Source organism: Drosophila bipectinata, chromosome 2R (assembly GCF_030179905.1).
Source record: "Drosophila bipectinata strain 14024-0381.07 chromosome 2R, DbipHiC1v2, whole genome shotgun sequence".
Taxonomy (NCBI): domain Eukaryota; kingdom Metazoa; phylum Arthropoda; class Insecta; order Diptera; family Drosophilidae; genus Drosophila; species Drosophila bipectinata.
Window position 1 is genome coordinate 21,993,648 of NC_091737.1, and position 22,837 is coordinate 22,016,484.

At 42.0% G+C, this 22,837-nt stretch overlaps 5 protein-coding genes across 5 annotated transcripts; 4 read left to right on the top strand and 1 right to left on the bottom strand.

Moving 5' to 3' along the window:
- Positions 1-5,207: 5,207 nt before the first annotated feature.
- Positions 5,208-5,842, top strand: LOC108122983 (Odorant-binding protein 56d). Its single transcript, XM_017237866.3, has 2 exons — positions 5,208-5,348; positions 5,416-5,842. Exons 1-2 carry the CDS (start codon positions 5,301-5,303, stop codon positions 5,761-5,763), a joined length of 396 nt encoding a protein of 131 aa, XP_017093355.1. The 5' UTR covers positions 5,208-5,300; the 3' UTR covers positions 5,764-5,842.
- Positions 5,843-7,814: 1,972 nt separating this feature from the next.
- Positions 7,815-8,614, top strand: Obp56c (Odorant-binding protein 56c). Its single transcript, XM_017237792.2, has 2 exons — positions 7,815-7,921; positions 7,976-8,614. The coding sequence occupies exons 1-2, from the start codon at positions 7,853-7,855 to the stop codon at positions 8,612-8,614; spliced, it is 708 nt and encodes a 235-aa protein (XP_017093281.2). The 5' UTR covers positions 7,815-7,852.
- A 599-nt stretch (positions 8,615-9,213) lies between these two features.
- Positions 9,214-10,037, top strand: Obp56b (Odorant-binding protein 56b). The gene is made up of 2 exons (XM_017237960.3): positions 9,214-9,560; positions 9,613-10,037. Exons 1-2 carry the CDS (start codon positions 9,501-9,503, stop codon positions 9,964-9,966), a joined length of 414 nt encoding a protein of 137 aa, XP_017093449.2. The 5' UTR covers positions 9,214-9,500; the 3' UTR covers positions 9,967-10,037.
- Positions 10,038-10,242: 205 nt separating this feature from the next.
- Positions 10,243-11,059, bottom strand: Obp56a (Odorant-binding protein 56a). Its single transcript, XM_017237872.2, has 2 exons — positions 10,776-11,059; positions 10,243-10,707 (listed from the first exon to the last, which is right to left on the bottom strand). Exons 1-2 carry the CDS (start codon positions 10,923-10,925, stop codon positions 10,357-10,359), a joined length of 501 nt encoding a protein of 166 aa, XP_017093361.2. The 5' UTR covers positions 10,926-11,059; the 3' UTR covers positions 10,243-10,356.
- Positions 11,060-19,915: 8,856 nt separating this feature from the next.
- LOC108123017 (uncharacterized) lies at positions 19,916-22,836 on the top strand. The gene is made up of 8 exons (XM_017237906.3): positions 19,916-20,071; positions 20,125-20,409; positions 20,467-20,633; positions 20,705-21,097; positions 21,164-21,340; positions 21,403-21,689; positions 22,214-22,359; positions 22,417-22,836. Exons 2-8 carry the CDS (start codon positions 20,136-20,138, stop codon positions 22,737-22,739), a joined length of 1,767 nt encoding a protein of 588 aa, XP_017093395.1. The 5' UTR covers positions 19,916-20,071; positions 20,125-20,135; the 3' UTR covers positions 22,740-22,836.
- Position 22,837: the final 1 nt, after the last annotated feature.

The following is a 22,837-nucleotide window of genomic DNA, read 5'->3' on the forward strand; positions in this document are numbered from 1 at the left end:
GGCCAGATCCGCATTGTTTTTGGCCCATCTTTCCGCCCCAAAGGCGTTGCAACACTTTCTGATTGCATTAGATGCTTACAATAATTTTCGGGGCATCCATTCCGGAATGGGAACGTAAATGGAATATTTTATGCAATTTATTTTGATCAATTTGCACGTCGCAATGGCAACAGTAGTATAACAGCATCCCCAACCATGACAGAAGGCGCCTAAATATTCTCTGGGTATTGTGGATGCAATCGTGCGTGCCTGAGAATGGAAATTTCCGGCTAAAAGGCCACAGGCATTTCAGCATTTCTTGCCAAATTAAATATTACTGAAATAATTGAAAGCTAGAAATTTTTTCTTTTCAAAAAAAAAAACCTAAACTTAATTATCATTTTATGGCAAAATGCAATCTACTTGTAAGTTTTTCCCATTAAAACAAAATAAAAAAAGTTGGAATGTAGGCAACCATGCGTGTGATAAGTTTTTAAAATTTTATCCACGGATTGGTGTTAGTGGGAATGTTTTTATTAAACCCATTTGCAGCCCACCTCATTACACACTAAAAAAGCAATCGAGCATCAAATTACAAAGAAAATAAAATGCAAATAGGTTTTTTCTTTTCCTTCAACCATGTCCCTTCCATTTTTTTTTTGGTTCTTGTTGTTTTTGTAGAGGAGAGATCCTTTTCCGTGTCCTACCAAAAGTTTTTATCTGTCTCATATCCCTCGGAGTGAGTTCCAATTTCATGCAGCTGACCACGGTCCCCGTAATTGTAATTGCCCCGTGCCCCGGGATTGGAGTGGATTAAACAATTTCCACATTTAACATGGCGCGTCTTTAACCTTTGCCACAATAAATTTTTCGGGGCTTTCCTTGTTGCCTTCTGGCAGTTTCTCGACGACCGGTTTGGGGGCTTAATTTTGGTGTCGGCGATAAGAATTTTTAGCGACGTTGTCATTTGGGGGCTTTGGCTTTTACGAGGCGGCACCGCACAGGACGCATGTCCTTGTTGTGCGTCTAATTAGATGCTTTGCCTAATTAGTTGGTTTTATGTGAGACTCTCTCTTTATGCCCTCTGGATTACCTTTTTCGGTTGTTGCAGTTTCCCGGCCGCCAGTCAAGGAGTCAAGGATAACCTAAGGGCTTGTGTCGATATGTGTGGCATACAGATTACAAAAGTGCCAGGCAGTGTATGGGGCGGGGGGCAGAATGTTATAAACTTTAACGTTTATTAAAAATTCCAAGCGCCCTGGGAAAAAATATATATACATCCACCAGCGCACCATGACAATAATGTGAACGAAAGCAGCGCATTTGCTGCTGATTTTCGCAGCTTGAGATTTTCCATTTTTCCATCATCGGGACTTGGGGGTTCTCCTTCGGCTCCGCCTGGCTTTGGCTCCTGGCTGAGTTAGATTTTTCAATTTCTTACAGAACGAGCACTGCATTCCTTCACCTGGCTGTCTTTGATGCGTTGTATGACAGCAGAGTCGGGAGTACTAGCAACAACAAATACACTTTGCTTGGGCGGACACGCGGACAAAAGGACATGCGGACACTGGCGGACAGAAGGACTGAGTTTAGTTCTCCCGCATATGAACTCCCGCAGTCCCCCCCAACCTCGACCGAATTGAACTTGTCACAAAAGAATTCATTTTGCAGAACTCGGAATTTGCCAGCAGTTAGGGGTTAGGGATCGGAAAATGTGCGTTGAAAAGCTTTGTAAGCTCTGACCCCCGACCCCATTTTTCTCCTTTTTTTTCTTCTTGCCGCCTTTTTGTGTGTCCCTTATCCAAGGGGGCTCCATCGGTTCTTGGGGTTCGTTAACTGGAATTCAATAAATATTACTAAAACACTCGCATTCGCATTCGAATTCTCATTCGATGTTTTTCTTTGCAGCAGAAAAAAAAAGGAAAATAAAATGGACTAGAACATTTTCACATAATTTTTGGGCCCTTTGTGATCCATTTTTAGGGGCCCACCATTAGCTCTTATCCCAGGGGTGAGTACATTTTGGCTTATTTTATGATCCGTTTTGTTACCAAAACGAACAATTTTTTTTATTTTGGTAATACGAAGACATTTAATTGCCTAATTGTTCTGTTTTTGGCATTTTATTGCAGACGGGGCCTGGTTTTTATGGAGAAGAGAACCGGGCACGCGGGCACGCCATTCTTTTTATTACTTAATTACTTAAATGCGTTTTATTTTGCATGCGGCCATAATCATAAACAAATTATAGAAGTGGAAATTATGATATCTCTTGGCAATTTTAATGCCAGCCCTGGGAAAAGATGTCCTGATAACAGATTTCCGCTGACTCCTCCAAACTAAGTAACCCACATAACAAGAATGAATCAAATATTTTGCGGAGCACTCAGCTTTTGTTTAATCTTTTCAGACTCCTAACCCAGTTCATGGTGGTCTCATTATAATTTAAATTAAATGAATTTGCTTTATTTGATTTACCTGGGTTAGTGTTTCACTGGCTTTCTGGCCCATTGCGAATGTTGGCAACGGATTTGCTGCTCCAATTGTGGGCCCCGGCCAAGGCCTGTTTGAATTTATTAGCCACTGCTGGGGTTTCGACCCTATTTCCCTCCAACCCTAACTGGCTTTGGTTTCCTTTCGGTCATCTCTTTTTATTTTTCTGAAATTAATGCGGCAAACACTAATTAATTGCGCAGGTGTTGCAGCTGTTCTGGCCTCAGTATCTGATGTTGCTGTTGGCAGTGGTGTTGTTATTGCATGGGATAAGCCTAATTGAATTTCTGTAGCTTTTTGCTAGGCTTGCGGATTCCAAACTGGGCTGAGGGCAGGTGGTATGTCTATCCCGACACTGGATATAATTAATTACAAAGCTGCCATTATGCTGGACCGGGTGCATTTATTATCTTTAAATTATTGATTTTTATCCAACCAGTAGTTAAACATAACAATTAGGATACTAACAGAATGGATGTAGGTATTCATAAGATAAAAAAGGGCTAATAATAGGAAGAGAAAGTTAAATAATACCCCTTAACCCTAGACCATAATCAAATTCACGCTTAGTATATATTTAATTGTTTTTCTTTTTAATTTCTCATAGCTAATAAATTGACTTTTATGACTGGTCATGAGAAGCTCGTAAAATTTGCATATGACTGTGAATTGTGGATGGCTTTTTGGCTTAAAGTCAAAGGAGGAGTCCTTCATCGGCTGACGGTACGGTATGGTTTGGTATGGTATGGTATTATTATTATGTCAACGTAATGTTGTCGTCAAATAGTTTTTCGCGTGACATTTGCATTTCAGTTCAGTTGAGTTGAGTTGAGTTGAGTTTCAGTGAAGTTGAGGCGACTGTGGACCCGAGGGTCCGATGACATTTCATTAGTCGTTGGCAGCCGTTCTTGGGTCACATAATAACGTGTGCCATTGTTTTTCATTGTAGTTTTATGTGCTGTTTATATTTTTATGGCATGCCATATAGTATTTAATATTTATATTATATATGAAGCACATGCGACAGACCCTTTCCATTCCTATCATGTCTGCGATAAAACAGTTTTATTCGTTGGTAACTTTTAGGAGACAGCTCAACTTTTGCACCAGGTGGATACTACTACCAGGAGTCCCTACTCTGGGCCTCCATCTCCTTCTCCTCGAAGAGAAACCATCTCCTTCAACTGAAATCAAACTACTTGAGGAGTCAGTCGGTCTTCCGTGGACTTCTTTGGTTCGTGTTTGCAGTTATTATTGTCTATAAATCGTCGGGAGGATCCTGGCAGGAGCAGAGCCAGCACCAACAATATACACGTTGACATTATGAATTTATTACTATTTAAATATTTTATTTCTGTTATGGCCCTGGCAGGCGACGATGGGCCGCAATAATCGTTCTGACATTTTGTTTTCCTTGGCGTGCGTAACTATTTACGAGTTTTCCCTGGTTAAGTTTTGCCCAGAAACTTGCGCCCAGTTTTCCTCACTTTTCCCCACTTTGAGTAGGTCATGAATTATCGATGCTGTCAGCAATAAATATTGATAAAATATATGATTCAAAGTTGTGTGCCACTGTTACCATGCCTCGATTACCATAATTTAAACAATTTTGACCGTTTAGTGAATCTATTCTTCTTGAAAATTATATCCGAATCCATACAGTCAGCAAATCATCCGAATGTCACTTTAATGGCTAATAAACAAACTAATCAGCGCAACCAGTTCAGTTTTGAGTTTATCTTAATCTCATGGACTTGGGTTTTGAGACTCGTTTGCATTTTAGACTTTGATACCGGCACTTGACTTCAAACTTGGCCGAAACAGAGCCAAACAATAGAGGCTGGTACGAGTATAAACCGGTTTCTTCAAGCCAACCTACCGCTTGGTAATAATTAATTAAAGTTTATAGTAATTGAAACCTAAAAATCTAAACCTAATCATGCAAAAAAAAGAAATGAAATATTTACCTTTGGACTTAAGAAATTATTTTTGTAACCAAGTCTTTTCTCTCAATCTTGTTGAATGGATATTCCCCAAGTGAGAGGCTTCTACAAACCCATTTCTAGACTCTAGAAAGATGCCGAATCATGGTGTTCGTGCAATATTTTTTATTTACAAAACTCCCATAAAAACGTACTTAATCTCTGAGCAAAATATTGTATTTCAAGTTGATGCCTTTGAGAGTTGGTGTTGAGTTTGTAAAAAATGTTTGTAAATGAGAAAGAAAACAAAACAAATGGGTTGACGCTTCGCTGAGCGTGTTGACCCTTGGGAAAAATAGATTTTATAATCGTCGGAAAATCAGAAATTACAATTAGCACTTACATTATGGAAATCAAATTATTTTAGCCTTATAATGAGCTCGGCACTGCCCCCCCAGGCACATTATAGCCAATTATCAGTACAATGGGGAGCGTAATAAACTTGCTTCATTTGGTGAACTTCACGATGGGTGATGAGTAATTTGCACTGACCCCCTGTATTGAGTGGACTTTAAGCCGGAGAACGAAAAAAATGTGAGTCAGAACCAGGTTATCGGATCGGTGGGGCACGGGTCAATAAAAAATCAACAAAAACATCAACCGGCAAAATCATTAAAACGGAGATTTAAATAAACTATCCAATATATACCCGGGTAGACATTTAATTGCGTATACGCTGTGATCAGCGGAGTAGAGCGAAACAAAAAGCGATAATCAAAACAAAACTCTGGCGAGGTTGTATATACAAAACCATATAAAAACCAACAAGCTTCAGAATTTGAGAAACAGTATCAATACAAAAGGCTTTCCTGCAGCATCTCCAGTAGCGAAAAATTAGCAACAAATATGAAGTTCCTGATTGTCCTGTCGGCAATTTTGGCTCTCACCGCAGCTGTAAGTTAATCAAAAGCGGTTGAAACTATTTAATAAAATTAAAACATCATAATATCCTATCCTACAGGACCTGAACCTCTCCGACGAGCAGAAGGCTACTGCCCATGCCAATGGCGCCCTTTGCGCCCAGCAGGAGGGCATCACCAAGGAGCAGGCCTTGGCCCTTCGCGGTGGCAACTTCGAGAACGCTGATCCCAAGGTCAAGTGCTTTGCCAACTGCTTCCTGGAGAAGACCGGCTTCTTGGTTGATGGTCAGGTCCAACCGGACAAGGTTCTGGCCAAGTTGGGACCCATTGCCGGCGAGGATAACGTGAAGGCCGTACAGGCCAAGTGCGATTCCATCAAGGGAGCCGACAAGTGCGACACCGCCTTCCAGCTCTACGAGTGTTATTACAAGAACCGCGCCAATGTCTAAAAATGTGGTATTATTATGTTTAAAGATCTGTGAATTGTTAACTATTATTTTAAAGCAAATACAAGCATCGTGAACCCAATTTATTGATTCTATTTATTTGAAAGTAATCTCATTATATTATAAAGACAATGTCTTTTGGGGGAAAATAACTTTGGAAACCTTGACATCGTCCCAGATCACGCCCTCTTCGGCATCTCAGAGGAAATTAAAAGCGAAATTCTTATATATAATTACTTATGCATATTCGAGTTGTTGTCAATGGATGTCGTTCGGCGGCGTATGACCCATTTGGCTGGTACATTTGCATAACAGTGGGCCATCATTAGAGCCCACTGTCAGACCGTCGTCAGGGGGCTTAAGTCCTTGGCCGGAGGACCGATCCCAAAGGCATTTGCACGCTCATGTTTGGCATAAATATTGATGAGCGGCGGTCGGCACTGTTGTGCCCCAGCTCCTGTAAACTTTTGCGGCACAAAGGACCTCCTCCACATGCGTTGGCTGCGGATGGAGCAAATGATTCGGACATAAATGGGCCCGGAAAGGGGCAGGAGGCCGTGTTTTTAAAAGTCCAAATCCAATTAACAAATCATTAAACATTCATTGAGCACGTGTCGCAATTGCATTTACCGGTTAAGCTCGGGTCAGGTGGCTTCGGTGGTTTTTTCTTGGTGGTTTGTCCATGCAGGGCCACAAAATGGACAATTGCTTTGGCTTTGGGGATTTTGGAGCAGAGCCAGGCCGCCAGGAGTTGGCGTCTATAATTCATTTTGTCACTTCCTGGCGGGATGGCCTGTCCGGTCGATGTCATGTCACTTCCACTTAGCATCCGTTTCAGTTGCAGTTGTCTGCCCAAGATCCTTTCCGCAATCAGTGATGCGTTTACTAATGTCTATTAAAAAGGCAGTCCAATCATCAAACCCCCTTCTACCGGTCCGATTCCCTTTCGACATCAGGATAATGCATTTAGGGAGACAGCCGTGGCGGCTTGTCAAAGAAACCAACACGCTTGATATGGTCGGGAAAACACATTGATGCTCGACATCTCAGCCTTTGTCTTGTCCGCCGTCTTGTCGCTCTCATCCTTGGCCTCCAGTTAGTTGCCTTTCAATGGACCAAAAGGACCAAGGATATGTGCAGGGGGTTGATGCTGCGAGCTGGGTGGGTGGCTAGCCTGCGGTTCTCACATTAATGTAATTTAATTTTATAAAACTCCGCTGCGGGGTGACTGCCACTGTCTTGTTTCATGGTCCGATGTCTTTCCGTATGGAGTTCCTTTGATCCCAAAGACCATGTGCCCTGTGGTTTGGGTTTTTGTGGTCCTGACTGCTTATTATCAGGCCAAGACTGTTATTAAGACCGTCAATTTGGAGATGCCATTGCCAAGAAACTAAAGAAAGTTCAACTTAAAGTCGCAGGGATTCGATAGTAATGTGATTGGTTTTGTTGGAGATTTTAATAGGAAATTAAAATACTAATGCATTTACAATAAACTAACCCTTGATATGCAAAAAAAAAGAAGGAAAAAACACTACTCATTACTTGAAAAACAAATTAGACGAAAATTACAGCAATTACTTTAATTGAAACGGCAAACAATGTAGAACAAAGTTAGCTCTTTGCGCAATCAAGTATCGACTATGTACTCTTATTATCCCGACGTTTTGTGGACGGGCATTTAAATGGTTTGTAGATTCATCTGCCAAATTGAGCCTGACATTTTTTGCGAAAGCATTTTGCCTCTTTTGTAATTATAGTGGCCATTAAACGAGCCTAACAAATATGACAGATGAGAGGCTCATGACCATCGCTAATTTTGCCTTTTTTATTTTTTGGCAATGCTCTGGAGTGTGACCTTTTATAGACACGGGATCTGATAAAGACCATTAACCGATACCAGCTGGAAACCCGTTGAGGCATAAAAATGATTGTTAATCGATTTGAAAGACATTTAAATTGCAATTTTGAAAAGGAAGTCCCTATCCTCGGCATGGCGCTATAAAAGCAGTCCGCATAACCGTGACTGTCTCTATAGTTTGATTTTTTTTGGAGAGTAAATCATTCACCAACCGAGACCGGGAGCTAACTTTTAATGTATATTCAAGCCAGTATTCTGTCCCTGCTGTGCGTGGCTATCAGCGATCTTCTGCCACTGACATGGGTAACATTTTAAGAAAGGATTACTTATTATTGATCCCCCAACCATATATCCTAGGCCCGTTCACTGACCGTCTCCCTCAACATGTCCATGACTCGAACTCTTACTCCTGATCCTCCCAATGGTACTGAGCCCAAGCTCAGCCAGGACATGCTGAGGTCCTGCATGCGCAAGACCGAGATCTCAATGTCCCAGCTGAAGCTCTTCCATATGAGTCTGCTGAACAACGATTACAACGCCGAGAACGAGGTGGCCCCGCCTCCAGCCCAAGCCATGAGTGATGTCAACGCCCTGGCCGATCTGGACTTCTCTGGGAACTCCCAGATGCCATTCCTCAACTTGAAGCACAACGAGCCGCTCCAGTGCTTCGTCAGTTGCCTGTACGAGAGCCTGGACGTTGACAGATACAACATCCTGCTGGAGGAGGCCTTCAAGAACCAGGTCCAGACCATCATCCAGCACGAGAAGGCCGACATCAAGGAGTGCAGCGATCTCCAGGGCAAGTCCCGCTGCGAAGCTGCCTACAAGCTCCACCTCTGCTACAATCACCTGAAGACCCTGGAGGCGGAGCAGCGTATCCGGGAGATTCTTGAGCGGACAGAGGCCGAGAGCGATGGACTCGGTCCGGACGGTACCGACTTTATCGACGGTATTCAGCACTCCGGGGAATCGGCCACCGAATCCAAGCCGGAATAAATATAGAGCTCTTATGTTTCTCATTTGGTGTCTGAAAAATACCTGAAATATCGCACTATATAGTTAGTTACCAATGGGTGTGCACAAAATTAAAGAAATATGTTTATTAAAGTGCATGTAAGTGCGAATTGACAATAAAGGGTTTTAAATACAATAAATTAATTGTATATAGTATATAATATATTTGTATAGGTTTGTATTTTAAATAATATAAGGAAAACATCTCGTACAATTTTCAAACTGAAGTTCTTTATATAAATATTTTACATCAAATTAGAAATACCTGAAATTGACTAAACGTGAGGCGCCAGATCTATATAGCTAGAAGTATAGCCTGCTTTTGGGTCATCTTTATAAAGGCGATAACATAAAGACATACTAAACATACTATTAGGCGTCGATGATAAAAAAGATATTAAAAAGGCCAAATGAATTGGAAATTTAAAGGTCTATATCCAATATATCCTATTATCCAATATAATACAAAATACCTACATATTTGCTTCAGATATTTATACCATATATTTAAAACTTAAATCTATCAAAATTTATTGATTATATACTCAACAGAAAACTTTTAAATTAAACTACAATTTTCTGAAATAAATTCATCAGCGAACAAAAATAAAGCGAAAATTACAGCTCACTGACCCGAGTGATCATTGCAGACGAGAATGATTTAACGCCAAGTGGTTGAGTTTGGAAAATAGCCAATTGGTTCAACAAATTAAAACGAAAAATTATTCCAAAATTGAATAATACATATAATAGAATTTTAATAACTTAATTGTCAAAATACGGGTTAGATTTTGACACTATAGAGAGTATTTAAAACGCAGAAGTCCAAAGCACAATTCAGTTTTCAAGCGAAAATAGATTAACAGACATGGCTTTCAACGGATTGGTGGTTCTGGGCCTTATGGTAGCCCTTTTTGGAATGGCAAAGGTATAAATATTTAATTTTAATAAATCATCCTTTACATTTTTCCTTAAAATAGAGCCAGAGTGCAGCCGATGTGGCAGCTTACAAGCAGATGCAACAAGCCTGCATCAAGGAGCTGAATATTCCTGCCAGTGATGCCAACCTGCTGACCACCGACAAGGAAGTAGCGAATCCTTCAGAGTCCGTCAAGTGCTATCATAGCTGCGTCTATAAGAAACTGGGACTCCTGTCTGATAATGGAACTCCGAATACCGACAAAATCGTGAAACTAGCCCAAATGCGATTCAGTAGCGTTCCTGCGGACAAGTTGAAGGCACTGCTGACCAGTTGTGGCGCCACCAAATCAGCCACAACCTGCGACTTTGTCTTCAACTACGAGGTGTGTGTGGTCAAGGGCTTAAAGGCTTAAAGGACACTCGTGCCACAGCCACACATAGTCTGCCACTTGAAATAATAAACTTAGTTCACATGTTCAACGCAGTTTGTGTTTAATCATTTTGGCTATGGGGCATGGCGATGTATTATAATTATGCAAATTGAAAACCGCGGATGACCAGCCATGAATATATGGCTATAAGCGGTTTAAGCGAGCCAGGATATTAAACCACAAACAATTAAGTTGCACACTCACTATTAAATATTCCTCACCGACCACTTCCCATTGGCACCAATCTTCAAACACAAATTATTTATCTGACAAAGTATGTATTCTATTATCGCAATCGAATCGGTATTATTTTTAAGTTTAAGTTTTTAGTTAAGAATCACAATTTGCCAAACACCATCCTCCGGGAAGACTTTAGGCCTTGACGGGCTTGAATTCCTCGAAGCAGGCGTGCAGCTTGACGGCAGTCTCGCACTTGTTCTCGCCCTTGATGGACCGGCACTTGGCCAGGGCCTCCTTGGTCTTCTCCTCGCCGATGAAGGAGCCCAGCTTCTCCAGGACAACATCCTCCTGCAGCTCACCGTCCTTCAGGGTGCCGACCTTCTCGAAGAAGCAGTTGGCGAAGCACTTGATGTTCTCAGTGGGGTTCTTGAAGTCCTTGGCCTTGACCTTGGCCACCTCCTCCTCGGTCAGCTTCAGCTCGGCGGCGCACTGCTCACCATGCTGCTTGGCCAGAGCCTTTTGGTCCTCGTTCAGCTCAACGGGCTAAAGGGGCGACAAAAAATGGTTAGTATACTTTGGTAACAAAAAGGTCTGGATCCTTTGATTCTCACCGAAGCCACGGCCAGAGCCAGGAACACAGCACTCAAAGCGATCACAATGTAGGAGTTCATTTTTTCGAATGACTTGCTAGAACGTTTCTGGAAGTTCTGATGCCGGTTGGATCGCAAATCAGGGCTTTTATACCCAAAAGTCGTAGGCATTGGAAGCCGGTTTGTGTGCTTTTTAATGGCCCCAGGTAGTGATCCATCTTAGCCAGCTGATGGGTTTTTGTTTTGTTTTGAGTTTTGTGTTTTTCGTTTTGGTTTGTTTGTTTCTTCCCTATTTTCTTTGGTCTAGCTTTACCTAAAGGTTTATATATATAGTTTTTATAGTTTCTTTGGTATCTTGGCTTATAGTACTTTCGTCTATTTGTGGCCTGGGGCCACGCAGACAGTCTGAAGTAATGGCCACTATGAAAGCATGGTTCATTAAACCGCCTCCTCCGTTCCCTCTGGTATAAGGGGAATCGAATCAATTATACAAATAGAACATAGACATGGTACAGACAGCGACGCCTCAAGTGGTCTCCAGATCATAGGTCGCTCAAGTTACAATCGCAGATGGATTTCGCATTTCGGATTTGAGTTGGAGGTGGAGGTGGAGGGAGATGGACTCCAGATGGAGTTGAAGTTGTGGTTGAGGTTTGCTCCACTCATTATCGCGGCACTCCATCAACAGTAGAAAACTTTCCACTGCGACCCATTCCTAAGCCGAAGCCAAAGCCAAATCCAAGACCAAATGACAACGCCCCACCTTGGGTTTTGATTCAGAGATATACGTATTTCTTGGACTACACCTCCGCGCTTATTGAAAGTTGAGAAGCGCAAAAGGAGACAGACGACGGCAAAGTTTTTTCATTTGAATCCTATTATTTCAGCGTAGTTGTAATCTTATTATCCACGAGATGACAGCAAAATGACATTTAGAAAATTTCACGCTGTGTGAAATGTACAAACAGCCAAAGGAATAAGAAAAAAAAAAACAGACACTCTCACACACAAAATGAAAACACCAGGAAAACCAAAACCCAAGGAAAAGTCGAAGGCGGGAAAATGCAGAAGAAAGTCAGCCAAGCAATGCGTGTGGGTTGGCGGTGATGGAATTGGGCCGGAGTCGGTGCCGTAGCCGTAGCCGGAGTAGTGGCCGGATCCGGAGTTTCTGATTGGGAATTGCGTAGAATGGCGTTTCTGCGGCCGTCACCGTCTCCGTCGCCCTTAGAAAACCTTCGTCTACTTCCTCAAGTCGAGCGTGTTTTTCACAAGTTTTCCACTGACTGCTAGCTGCTGCCTTCTGCCTTCCTTTTAATTTCAATTCTGACATTTGTTTGTCTGCTGTCAAAATAAAGTAGCTTTGGCGCAAAAGAAATAAACCATAAGATTGCGATTGAAAATTTTCCATCCATCCGAGTCAGGCAGGAGGCAGGCAACCAACCCACCCAAGTCGACCACCTCCACCACTGAGTGGCTGAAAACTTTTCGCTCTGACGCAATAATAATAATAAACTAAAGCTCGTTTGACTTTTCCGCAAATGCTTTGAAATCCTTGTGTGGTAATCTTAATTCAATTTGTTTGTGGTGGGGATGGTCGACGGTCGACAGTCGACAGTCGACTTGCATGCATGCTGAGATTGATTTGAATAAAGAAAACTCCAGGATTCCAGGTTGGTTTAAATCCGAAAACTTTACCATTACAAATTGTAAAACAATTTTAGGTAAAACAAAGTGTGTTATACTAATGAAAAGACTTTTTTTTTTTGGGGGAAAAATTTCATTAAGATGGCAAAAATGTAAGCTTATTTTTAATAAACAAACAGAGCTTATGAACTGGAGTGGGGGTCTGAGAGTTCGTTCCCAATAGAGTGAAAAACAAACCCACGAAAAGCATAATCAGTCTGCCGCCCTTCAGCTAGAAATTAAGTACAATTTTCATTTTAAATTAAGCTGCCAAGCATCCCCGCAGATCCTGTTCAGCTTTCGAGGTCATTAATCACCGCAGCAGAAGCAACAACATGCCGGCCAAAGAGCATTTGTCAGAGCCTTTTGGGTTACTAGGGGGAAAAGCATTTTCTAATCGTCCGCCCCCCAACAGTTTGGAGCAGAAAAAAAAAAAAAATACATCAAGCTGGAAAAGTTGCGCCCAAGTACACATGTCAGTTAGGGAGAGAGACCCCACCGCCAACTAGCAGGAAACTCCACCTGCTTGAACTTCGTTTTTTGTTTGTTAGAAAAATGGTCGCTAAATTTGCGTGAAAAGGCAAATAATTTGGAATTCCCAGGGGTTCTAAATAAGTAAATTTAAATTGCATTTGTTTGGCTTTTGCCTTATTTTTGGGTAACGAGAGAGGGACTTGTTGGGTTTTTTTTGGCCACAACAAGTTTTTGTTGCCACCGCTTGCCGTTATAAATTTGCGTGTCAAAAGCGACGTTGTGGAGGTACTTCCGCCTTTTACTTACGTTTTTTTTTTTTGCCCCCTTTGATGTTTCGCATATGCGGAAGGAAGCTTTCCACCCACACTGCCCTGCCCACCCTGCCTGGATTACCCCGTTTTCGGCGTGTCTATGTGTTTGGCCAAATGTTAATGTCCTTATCAGCGCTTCAGCATTTTTACATGTGTCCGCATTTGAAATATGCGGCAATGGCAAATGTTTTTCTGGCACTTTGCATGCACCCAGTAGCAGGAACAGGAGCAGGACTTTAGCAGGACTCTTATTCTTTTTGCTGCCGCCGCTTCCGTTGCAGTTGATGTCAAGTGTCAAGTGTCGGACAGTTGAAGTTATTTATTATAACGACAATTACACCAAAACGCTGGCACACGTCAGCAATGGGTTCTGCGACCATAATTACATTTCCCACGATTCTTTCGCAAAATGGAAATTAGAAAATGCCAAAAGTACTGGGAAAGCAACTTTTCATTGGCGTAATGTGCCCTTTGTTGGTGCCACGCCTCTTACACATGCCACACACACATCCTTTCAACGCCATTGCCATCGTCATAGCCATCGCAATCGCATCCTTCGAACAGAATCGGGAAAATTTGCTAATGTAATGATGCTTAAAAGTGTTTCAAAGTATTTCTCTGCCTTGTTTATTTTTATTTAAATGCCAGCATGTGTGGACGGTCTGAGGAGGGTAGGGTGAGGGATGTGGGCGTTTGATTGAATTGGAAATGCTTTTGCCAAAAAATTTCCATTCGCCTTCGATGTCGGATGCCTGTTCTTGTCTACGTATCCGCCCCTCACCGAATAATCCCTTTTTCCAAATGTTTTATATTCAAGGGTTGAGCTGCGAGTTGCGAATAATTTGCTAAATGGCTTAAAGATTGAAATGCTCGAAAGCCGCACAAAAAAGCATTAATAGTCTGGACTGGACTGGACTGGACTTTGAGTTCGATTTGGGGTTTTATTGTTTATTGTTTGCATCTCACTTATCGTGACACGATTTTATTGCCACTTTTGTAGACGGCTATTAGATTTAAATTTACATTAACTACCCAAATGAGTATAATGTGGGGTTCCCAACCACAATTTGTCGAGTAATCACGTCGAAGAAAGCTATAATTATACGAAAACTTTTTTATAAGAAAATCTTATCTAACTTTTTTGTTTGTTGGAAATCAAAGTTCAAGTTTGGTATCCAATTAAAAGTCTGTTTAATCAACAAACATGGCATCTTGTACAAACGACACTGACCTTCAATAAACTGAAAAAGAAGCAACAAACATGAGTAATCCCAAGACTCGACAATTAGTCTGAGTCGGCATTATCCTTCTTTCATCCTTGCTGCATCCTAGTTGCATTCCTCAACTTTAGTGCCACTTCAACTATTCATTTTGAGCCACTCGACCATGTCGATACACCCACTCATGGCCAAAAGCTGAGATTGCTTCCCTTTCCCCTTGGTCTAAGTTCAATGCCATAAGTCGAAGTTGGCTTTTTTTTGTGCAGTGTTTTTGTGGCTCTAATTCCATGTGTTCTGTGGGCATATTTAACGAGCGCCGGCTGTACCACTTCAGCCACTATAATATGCCAAATTAAAACTTTAACTAGCGCGCCAAGAGTCCTACAGCATACGTCAGCATAAAGAGCAAGTGCAGTGCCAAGCCAGCGACAGACTGTCATCATTATCATTAACAGACACATACATATATCCTAGTATACACCCATACTTATAGACTAGTCAGGACTCGCGTTCACACCTTATCCTGCATTTGCAGCACTGCGGAAAAGCTGCACCAAGATGCAGACTAATTACATATTATGACTGTCTGGACAGAAAAGGGGGGTTTGAAATTATTATTTAAACTAGAAAGTCTTGGCTTTTTAAGGATATTTTTTCTTCTTTTTAATCCTTATAGAATCTTTTAAAGACAGACCTATTTTGATAGCTCTTGATATAGAACACTTCTTATATTTTCTGACAAAAATAAAGACAAACTATATTTATTATATATTTAATTTTATAATATTAATATTTTCTTTCAGTGCCTAAGCTCCTGTTGTGGCGCTTATTATTGTCGCTGTAGTTGGCACTGAAGTGGCCGCCATGAAACAGTCTCACGCCCAAAAGTGACAGCAAGGATAGTCAGAGGACATAAAGGAAAGGACACGGGGTGGCATGGTGATGAGGTGCAGCTTCCGTTGCAGTTTGTTTTTCCTGCTACTCGCAGACGGCTTAGTGGCACAACCGCCACAGGGACTGATGGGGTGGTGGGGGCAGGTGTATAGTATCTCTGACTGTGGCATAAAAAAACATATAGTGAAGGCGTTAATCTTTCTAACAAACCAAAAGTCCGTCTGCCGGCTGGCACATAATTTTACTTGCACTTTGGCCTAACATAATTTATGCACTGCAACTAGTACATACTTGTGTGGGAGTGTGGGCGTGGCATCCGCCTAGCAGCATACGTAATTACACACTTTTGGATAATACTAGAGCGGAGGATAGCTACTTGCAACATTGTAGCATTGTGACGACTTTGAAGCACAGGAAATGAAGCAGGAAAGGCAAAAAACAATCAAGACTGTTGAATAAATAAAGGCAGGAAATTTCTACATAATAGTTGGGAAGAGATACTTGAGGAATATGTCAGGGGAGAAACATTTTAAATCCCTCAATGGTAAGGATTGAAAATTTATTAAATTTCTCGAAAAAATTAAAGTCACATCTTGATAATTCTTTTAACAAGAACATATTACTTTTGGCACTTTCATTGGAAATTTTTATTCTCTTTGGAATTCCCAATCAGCACTTAACAAACCATTATCTTTGGCAACTCGTACGAGTTGATTTGGCCTTTAAATTTTATGGCCTAATGGTGGGGGTCTAAAAACAATCTAAATTCGTTCTATTGACATCCAAACCCTTGAGCATTGTTCGAAGTACTAACCAAACCCGAGAATCGGCTCTCGAATTTTTCAAAATTCACTCAATATAGTCGCGCATGCGCCGACTTTTAGTAACGAATCTGAACGTAGTGGGGAAAAGTGGCGCCACTAGTTATTTTTGGGAGAAACCCCAAAATTTCTGCGACTCTCCCGATTTAATTCTCAAATTCTCTTTACTGCCACCAGCTGATTCTACGAAGTATTCGTAATCTCGGGCTCCATCGCCTAAAAGCATGCTTCGGTTTTTCCTTTCAGGTTTTCCCTTGACTGTTTTTCTCTGCTACGTCGTGAAAATGCCTTGGGTTGAGTAGAGTTTCTTTTTTTTTTTTTTTTTTGGTTGGTTTGGGTTTTGGGTGGAGGTGGCGGGAAAGCAGCGGGTCTTTGTTGCTTTTGTTGGCGCTGCTCCTGCTTTCAATTCAATTTTTCGCCAGCTGTTGTGCTTAATTTGAACTTTAAGCATTTTCCTTTCGCTCGTCCTTGTTGTTGTTGTTGTTGTTTTGGGCATTTCCGGCTTTAAAACTGCGGCAGCTCCTGCGGCTACTGGGCGACAGGACGACTACAGTACGAGGAAAAAATGAAAGCAACACAAGACATTACGAATCGGTATCGAAATCAGCAAAAAGGAATCTTCGGTAGAATCAGAGCCGGTAGTTGAGGGACCTTTGTGGGTCAAACAGTCAGCCTTTTAACCGCTAATGAAGACTTATTTCGCAATGGACTCCAATGGCAATGCACTTATTTACGGTTAGGCCGGAGTAAGGGCATTTTCCTTACCCGAAATATGGACCGGTTGACAGTATAAATAATGTGTTCCTTTCCCAAAATTTATGGCACTTGTATGTCTTCTGGTCTTCGGCATCCACTTGGCTGCTATAAATTAGAGCAGCGACCAGTCCAACCTTAAATGGGATATGCGTGTGTGTTGGCCACCTACTCTCTCCCCCAAACATTACACACACATACATACGCAGTCAGGACACGCAACAAAGAACACACACACAATCACACAAAGAGACATTTGGACAGACTTATTGGAAAGTAACCGCCGAGTGGCAGCGGCTTTTGAGGCTTTAAAGCGTTTTCGAGGTGACACATAATGATTAGCCAGCCATTAATTGCTGGGGCCCTCGATTAAACTAATTAAGCAGCTAAAGGACACACATTTAAAGACATTAACGAAGGCGTTTGTACTTCACACTAATCCTTGAAACTAATACTTTTATTCTAAAAACACATTTTGCTATTTTTTCACTAATAAATTGTTTCATTTATTTCACAAAAGTCCTTAAAAATAATAAATCCATTTGATGTTTTTTTAAAAATTCGTTGTTATGTCCTTAAGAAATTGTGCAGAAACAGCAGCAAGGACGTGGCGGTCCATGGTGATGATGTGGTGGCCCATGGTGATGTGGTGGCCCATGGTGACCGTGTGGTCCGCCATGATGCGGCGGTCCTCCATGTCCATGGCCTCCGGGTCCTCCAGGTCCTCCATGTGGTGGTGGCATTTTTCGAATATTTTTCTAATAATTTCTACGTGCGTTTAGAATCAGTTCTATGGAGCAACTAAATCTCCTCTGGTTACTTGTGGTTACTTATCGAAGTAACCGCACCTTGTTATATACAGATAAGTCCTATCTAATCTGTTTTGTATAACCTGCTAATCAATAGACCCGTATGTTGGCACAAACATTCCAATATTATTATTATGACCATGGCGATGAGTAAGACCTTGTAAGTTCAGAAAACAATATTAGTCATGGCCAATAAAATGAGGAAAACCCCTTTAAGGCTCTATAAAAGATATCATATTCTAAAGATAACCATCTGGTTGGTTTTGGTTTGAAAGGTAATCATATTTGAAGGTGTGTCGAGTTATAGAAGAAACCGATAAGATAGGCTTATAGGGAGGCTATACTTTAAAGTTTTAGTTCTCAGTAAACTATTATTATTTTTCTTCCTTTCCTCCATGACTTAGTTAGTGGAACAATTTGATTTTAATTCCTGATAAAGTCAGTTGTGGCCATGTAACTATTTTTTTTTGTTGACCCACAAACTTATTGGAAAATTTCCCACGCCAAGCGCAGGAGGCATGTTTGAGGCAAAGGAAAACGGAAAAACGAAATGGTTTTGGCTTTTTGAATTCAATTAATTTTATCTGCATCAATTTTCCCTATATAATCGCATCAGCGAGCGGCTCACATGCGAATTCTCTCACAGAAAGGGCCACACAACAGAAAAAGGGAAAGGACAACGTTACCCAAAAAAGGACCGCAGCTCGTAAAATATATAAAGTCATTGCAAAAGCCAATTTGTATATCAGCGTTGGCGGCTGAGACCCCAACGATTATCAAACTGCGAATATGCCCCGCACACAAACTTACTTAAAATGCCCTTAAAAGGGGGTGGCCCTGGGGTGGCAAGTCGGTTTGGTTGGTTGACTGACTGAGCCTGAGCCTGAGCCTGGGCCCGTGCTTTCATGGTAACAATTACATTTCACAGATTTTCGTTTTTGGGGTCGCGTGTGGCGTTGCATGCCTGTTGTTGCTGGTTTTTGCTGCTGTTGGTCGCATTCGCGTCCTTTATTTCGGGCTTAAAGGGGCTTACATTATCGCCAGTTACCAAAGGCAGAAAGGAGAAACGTGAAAGGGAAACCCAGTTTTCCACTGATGGCCAACGTCTAAATATGAGAATGTTGTGTGAAAATGTTTAAAATCCACGCGAGCCTCTCCAAGCGCAAATGCTTAGCACGCCATAAGTGTCAGAGCCCAGAGGATTGCCTGTGGTTTTCCCAGTGTATTTTCCTTCTTTCATTGTATGGGTTTTTGTGCTGGCCAAGGAGTGGCCACTTTTGCATACCAAACCCGACTCCTCCCTAGGCAGTGGCAGTGGCGTGGCGGGCGCCTAGAAAGGAAGTAAATAGTGGAAAAGGCATAAATAATAGCAAATAATACGGCGACAATGCGCACAAATTTGCCGCTAAAGTGTAGTCATTGTCGGGTCCTTCGTGGCGCAAAATACCACACACAAAAAAAAAAACCCATGGTCCTGTGCGTGAGCTTAGCCACAGGACCTCCTGCTTTTGGCTTTCTTTTTTGCATGATTTCGCTGTTTAAATTTATTACACATTAGATTTATGATAGCGTTGAGTTGTACCTCCCTCCCTAGACCACACCTCACCTGCCCCATGGCCCATGGCCCATTCTTTCTTTTGGCCAAACACTTATCACTGAGGTCCCTGGCACAGTGGCTTTAATTTCATTGTTACAACTTCTATTTTGGAAATGGGTGTGAAGCATAATAATTTATTGGTGGCCATGGTTGCGGGTGCGTTTTTAAGTGATTTCTTTCGCTCGGCTGCCACTGGGCATGCACAATTATTATATGGGCGAGTATGGTATGTGCCACTTGCCACTTGTGTCACCATCAACCGTCCTTGTGGTTTACGATTTTCCACTGCTTTTAACCCACGAATGTGCCTTTTAATCACTGGTTTCGGGTAGCGCCTTGCGTGGCTTTTAAGCGCTTATTAGAAGTGTGACAGAATTCGAAGTTGAAGAGGAAACGTACACACGCCCCTCCACTTGCCACATTCGTGTGCCACACACACGAACGACCATCCAGCTTAATAATATGGGGCAGTCATACTTTGTGACCACAAAAACAAACATAAACGCCACAAACTTTGCCCCAAATAGAAATAACGCCAAGTGCTTGATGACCAATCATAATGAAAACTTTTCATACAAACAATCTACCTTTTAGTTTTCCTGTCAGTAATTTTTCCCATCAACCTACCTCAGACGATAGCGTCTGCTTGACCTGTACACACATATTTTAATCTTTGGTAAATTTATAGTATATTTTAACATCCTAGTTTTATTGGAATTTCCAATATATTTTATTCACATTTCAATCAAAGAGAGGTAAGGTCTCAGATGGAAATAACGCGGATATTAAGTCCAGGTATCTTTTGCAGAAAGCCTCAAGATGACGTCGATTGTTGAGGCTCCCAGGCTGAATAAGGATGAGCCACTTCCGGCTTGGATGAAGATCGACTGGTCGCCAGAGGTGCTCCATGACATATACAGGGATTGGGGTATCTACTACTCCCGGCGCCGCCGGGAGAACTTTGCGATGCACTATCTGAACAAGGCGCTCGATCTGGAGCCTTTGGACCACATGACTCTTTACCAACGATGCCAGACCAAGCGCAAGGCGGCTCAGATGCTGGGAGCCCTGTCCGACAGTCGAGAAGCAGCAAGTGAGTATTGAAATATAGTGATAGATTTTAATATAAAGTATAAATATGGATTGGCAGAACTGGCCAAGAGGGTCACTGGAGAACCCAATGCCCTTATAAACCTGGACATTTGCGATGTTCTTTATGAGCTAAATCAGTTTGAAAACAGCAAGGCTGAAATGCACAATAATGTTCGCGTTTTCTCGGGAAATAAGCGCAAAAACTTTGACCAGCGTTTGCTAGTGGTGAGTTTTAACCTATAACCTCAGATCTTAATCCTTTTTAAGGCCAAGAATAATAAATAATTCCCAACCAGGTCGACGAGGTGATCAAAGATGTGACTGGCGAGGCCATGACTAACTTTTTCTCCAAAAACACAAAAACCGTCAATATAGTCAACGATCTAATGAAGGAGAAGCAAAAGATTGACACCCGTCCCCTGTGGAAGGTCCTCAAGGAGCAGGGCAAGTGCGATGTTCAGAGTATTCCCGAAATTGAGGAGGTGCAGCTGTCGCCCATGGAGATCGCCCGTCGCAAGCGGGCCTTCAACATTTTCCATCAGTCCTACATTAATGACTCCTGGGTCGATGTGCTCTTCATGAAGATGCTATGCAAAAATCCAACCCTATTGCTGCCCCAGTGCAAGGAGTCTACGTATATTCTGTATCAGATCAGCAGAAAACAGTACGAAATAGTTCGCAAGTTTATGGTGCGTTGTAATCCGGGATAGAACTCGGGCTGGACTTTTAATCCCGGTCTATCTTGTCCTTTGCAGAAAATGTTGCAGTCCCGCAGTCCGCTGTACCTGGTTAATTTCCTTAAGTACCGCAACAAGGCCATGTCGGACAGGTATCGCGAGGCTTACCTGTTCCGTGTCCAATACCAGACTCATCGCAACATGAACAAGGTCCTCAAGCAGATTCGCGTTCTGCGCAGACACCGACGGGTTAAGGTAAGTCCTGCAGCTGTTCCAAGGGGCTATAAACATAATAATCTAAATACCTAATCCCGCAGCAACTGACCAAGTTCGTTGAGGAGGTAATGGGCGATTATGTGGTATTGAAGACTTCGCGTGTCATGTGCTGGAAATTCGAGTTCCTCAACGAGGTTTACAATACCCTAGCCCTGGCTTTGTCTGAGCAGCTTAGAGTTCCCAAAAACCTTGTCCTGGGTACCTCGGCCATTCTCACCCTTCTCCGCTTGCCAAAGGATAAGGTCAAGGACTTTGTGTCCCTGGTCTTTGGAGATCGCTCTACCCATCCAGACCCCGATCATACCGATCCAAAAGCTGCCCGTGCCAAGTAAGTGATACTGTTTTTATACCCTAGCAGAGGGGGAATCGATCCAGAAATCGTTTAAGATACTCAAGGGCTCTATAGGGAAAAACCCCATTTTCAAGGGAACCCATCAGAAAAATGGACAAAAAATCGAAAAAATATTTTGTCTCAGGATTTTGATGCAGAATGGTGGCAAATCGATCTAGAAATTGTTTAAGGTACTCCGCTTGAGAATCGGATAAGAATTGGGGAAGATATAGCCACTGTGGGCTCTATAGGGAAAAACCCCATTTTCAAGGGATCCCATCAGGAAAAATGGACAAAAAATCTAACAAATATTTTGGGATTTTGATGCAGAACGGTGGCGATCCAGAAATCGTTTAAGGTACTCCGATTGAGAATCGGATCAGAATTGGGGATATAGCCATCACTGTGGGTCATATAGGGGAAAACCCCATCGTAACCGCAAGGGATCAACTTCGGCTCCTCCCGAAGTTAGCTTTCTTTTCTAAATATATATTTTTTAATTGGGATATAATTTTTGAAAGGAAACTTACTGCCCGTTTGGAGCACCGTATGATTTTTGCCAAGTATTCTATTGAAAAGTGCTATCTTCTCCACCAAATATCCCAATCACATTTGGACCAAGGACGTCATTCCGAGTGCGTCTTCAATGCTCGCAAGGCTATTAAGGGTAAAAATTAATATAAAACTGAATTATTAAAGTTTTAATTAAATAATATTTCTCCAGAGAGCAAAAACTGCAACAGCAATCTATGGAAATTCCTTAGCATTATACAAATCGTTAAGGCCAATGCGGTTTTGCACAAACTGGAGCAGACCAAAGAAGCTTTAGAGGAAGCTCTGCCCCTGGCTCGCGAACTGGATTCCCCGGAACTGGTCCACTTCACCGAGGCCTGCATGAGTTGCAACAACGAGGATGCGATCACCAAACGTGCCACCTTGATGCAGTCTCGCAGGGAAAGCCGAACCGAATCCTTGGCTCATTCTTTGGGCAGTCGAGAGGGTGATACAGAATCAAAGAGCAAAGGATCCCAGGAAAAGCTTGCCTAGAAGCAAGTTGTAGTTTTTATTTATTGTTTTAATGTTTTGTTTCTAGCACTTTGGAGTAGCTTTACACTCGAAAATAAATACAAAAAAACCCCAAAAAC

Excerpts from the sequence above, each read along its gene's own strand:
- LOC108122983 (XM_017237866.3), top strand. The coding sequence starts at position 5,301 with ATGAAGTTCCTGATTGTCCTGTCGGCAATTTTGGCTCTCACCGCAGCT. Across the intron at positions 5,349-5,415 it reads TTTTGGCTCTCACCGCAGCT|GACCTGAACCTCTCCGACGA; the intron begins GTAAGTTAATCA and ends CCTATCCTACAG.
- Obp56c (XM_017237792.2), top strand. The coding sequence starts at position 7,853 with ATGTATATTCAAGCCAGTATTCTGTCCCTGCTGTGCGTGGCTATCAGC. Across the intron at positions 7,922-7,975 it reads ATCTTCTGCCACTGACATGG|GCCCGTTCACTGACCGTCTC; the intron begins GTAACATTTTAA and ends CATATATCCTAG.
- Obp56b (XM_017237960.3), top strand. The coding sequence starts at position 9,501 with ATGGCTTTCAACGGATTGGTGGTTCTGGGCCTTATGGTAGCCCTTTTT. Across the intron at positions 9,561-9,612 it reads CCCTTTTTGGAATGGCAAAG|AGCCAGAGTGCAGCCGATGT; the intron begins GTATAAATATTT and ends TCCTTAAAATAG.
- Obp56a (XM_017237872.2), bottom strand. The coding sequence starts at position 10,925 with ATGCCTACGACTTTTGGGTATAAAAGCCCTGATTTGCGATCCAACCGG. Across the intron at positions 10,708-10,775 it reads TGGCTCTGGCCGTGGCTTCG|CCCGTTGAGCTGAACGAGGA; the intron begins GTGAGAATCAAA and ends TCGCCCCTTTAG.
- LOC108123017 (XM_017237906.3), top strand. The coding sequence starts at position 20,136 with ATGACGTCGATTGTTGAGGCTCCCAGGCTGAATAAGGATGAGCCACTT. Across the intron at positions 21,341-21,402 it reads GCAGACACCGACGGGTTAAG|CAACTGACCAAGTTCGTTGA; the intron begins GTAAGTCCTGCA and ends CTAATCCCGCAG. Across the intron at positions 21,690-22,213 it reads CCAAAAGCTGCCCGTGCCAA|GAAACTTACTGCCCGTTTGG; the intron begins GTAAGTGATACT and ends AATTTTTGAAAG.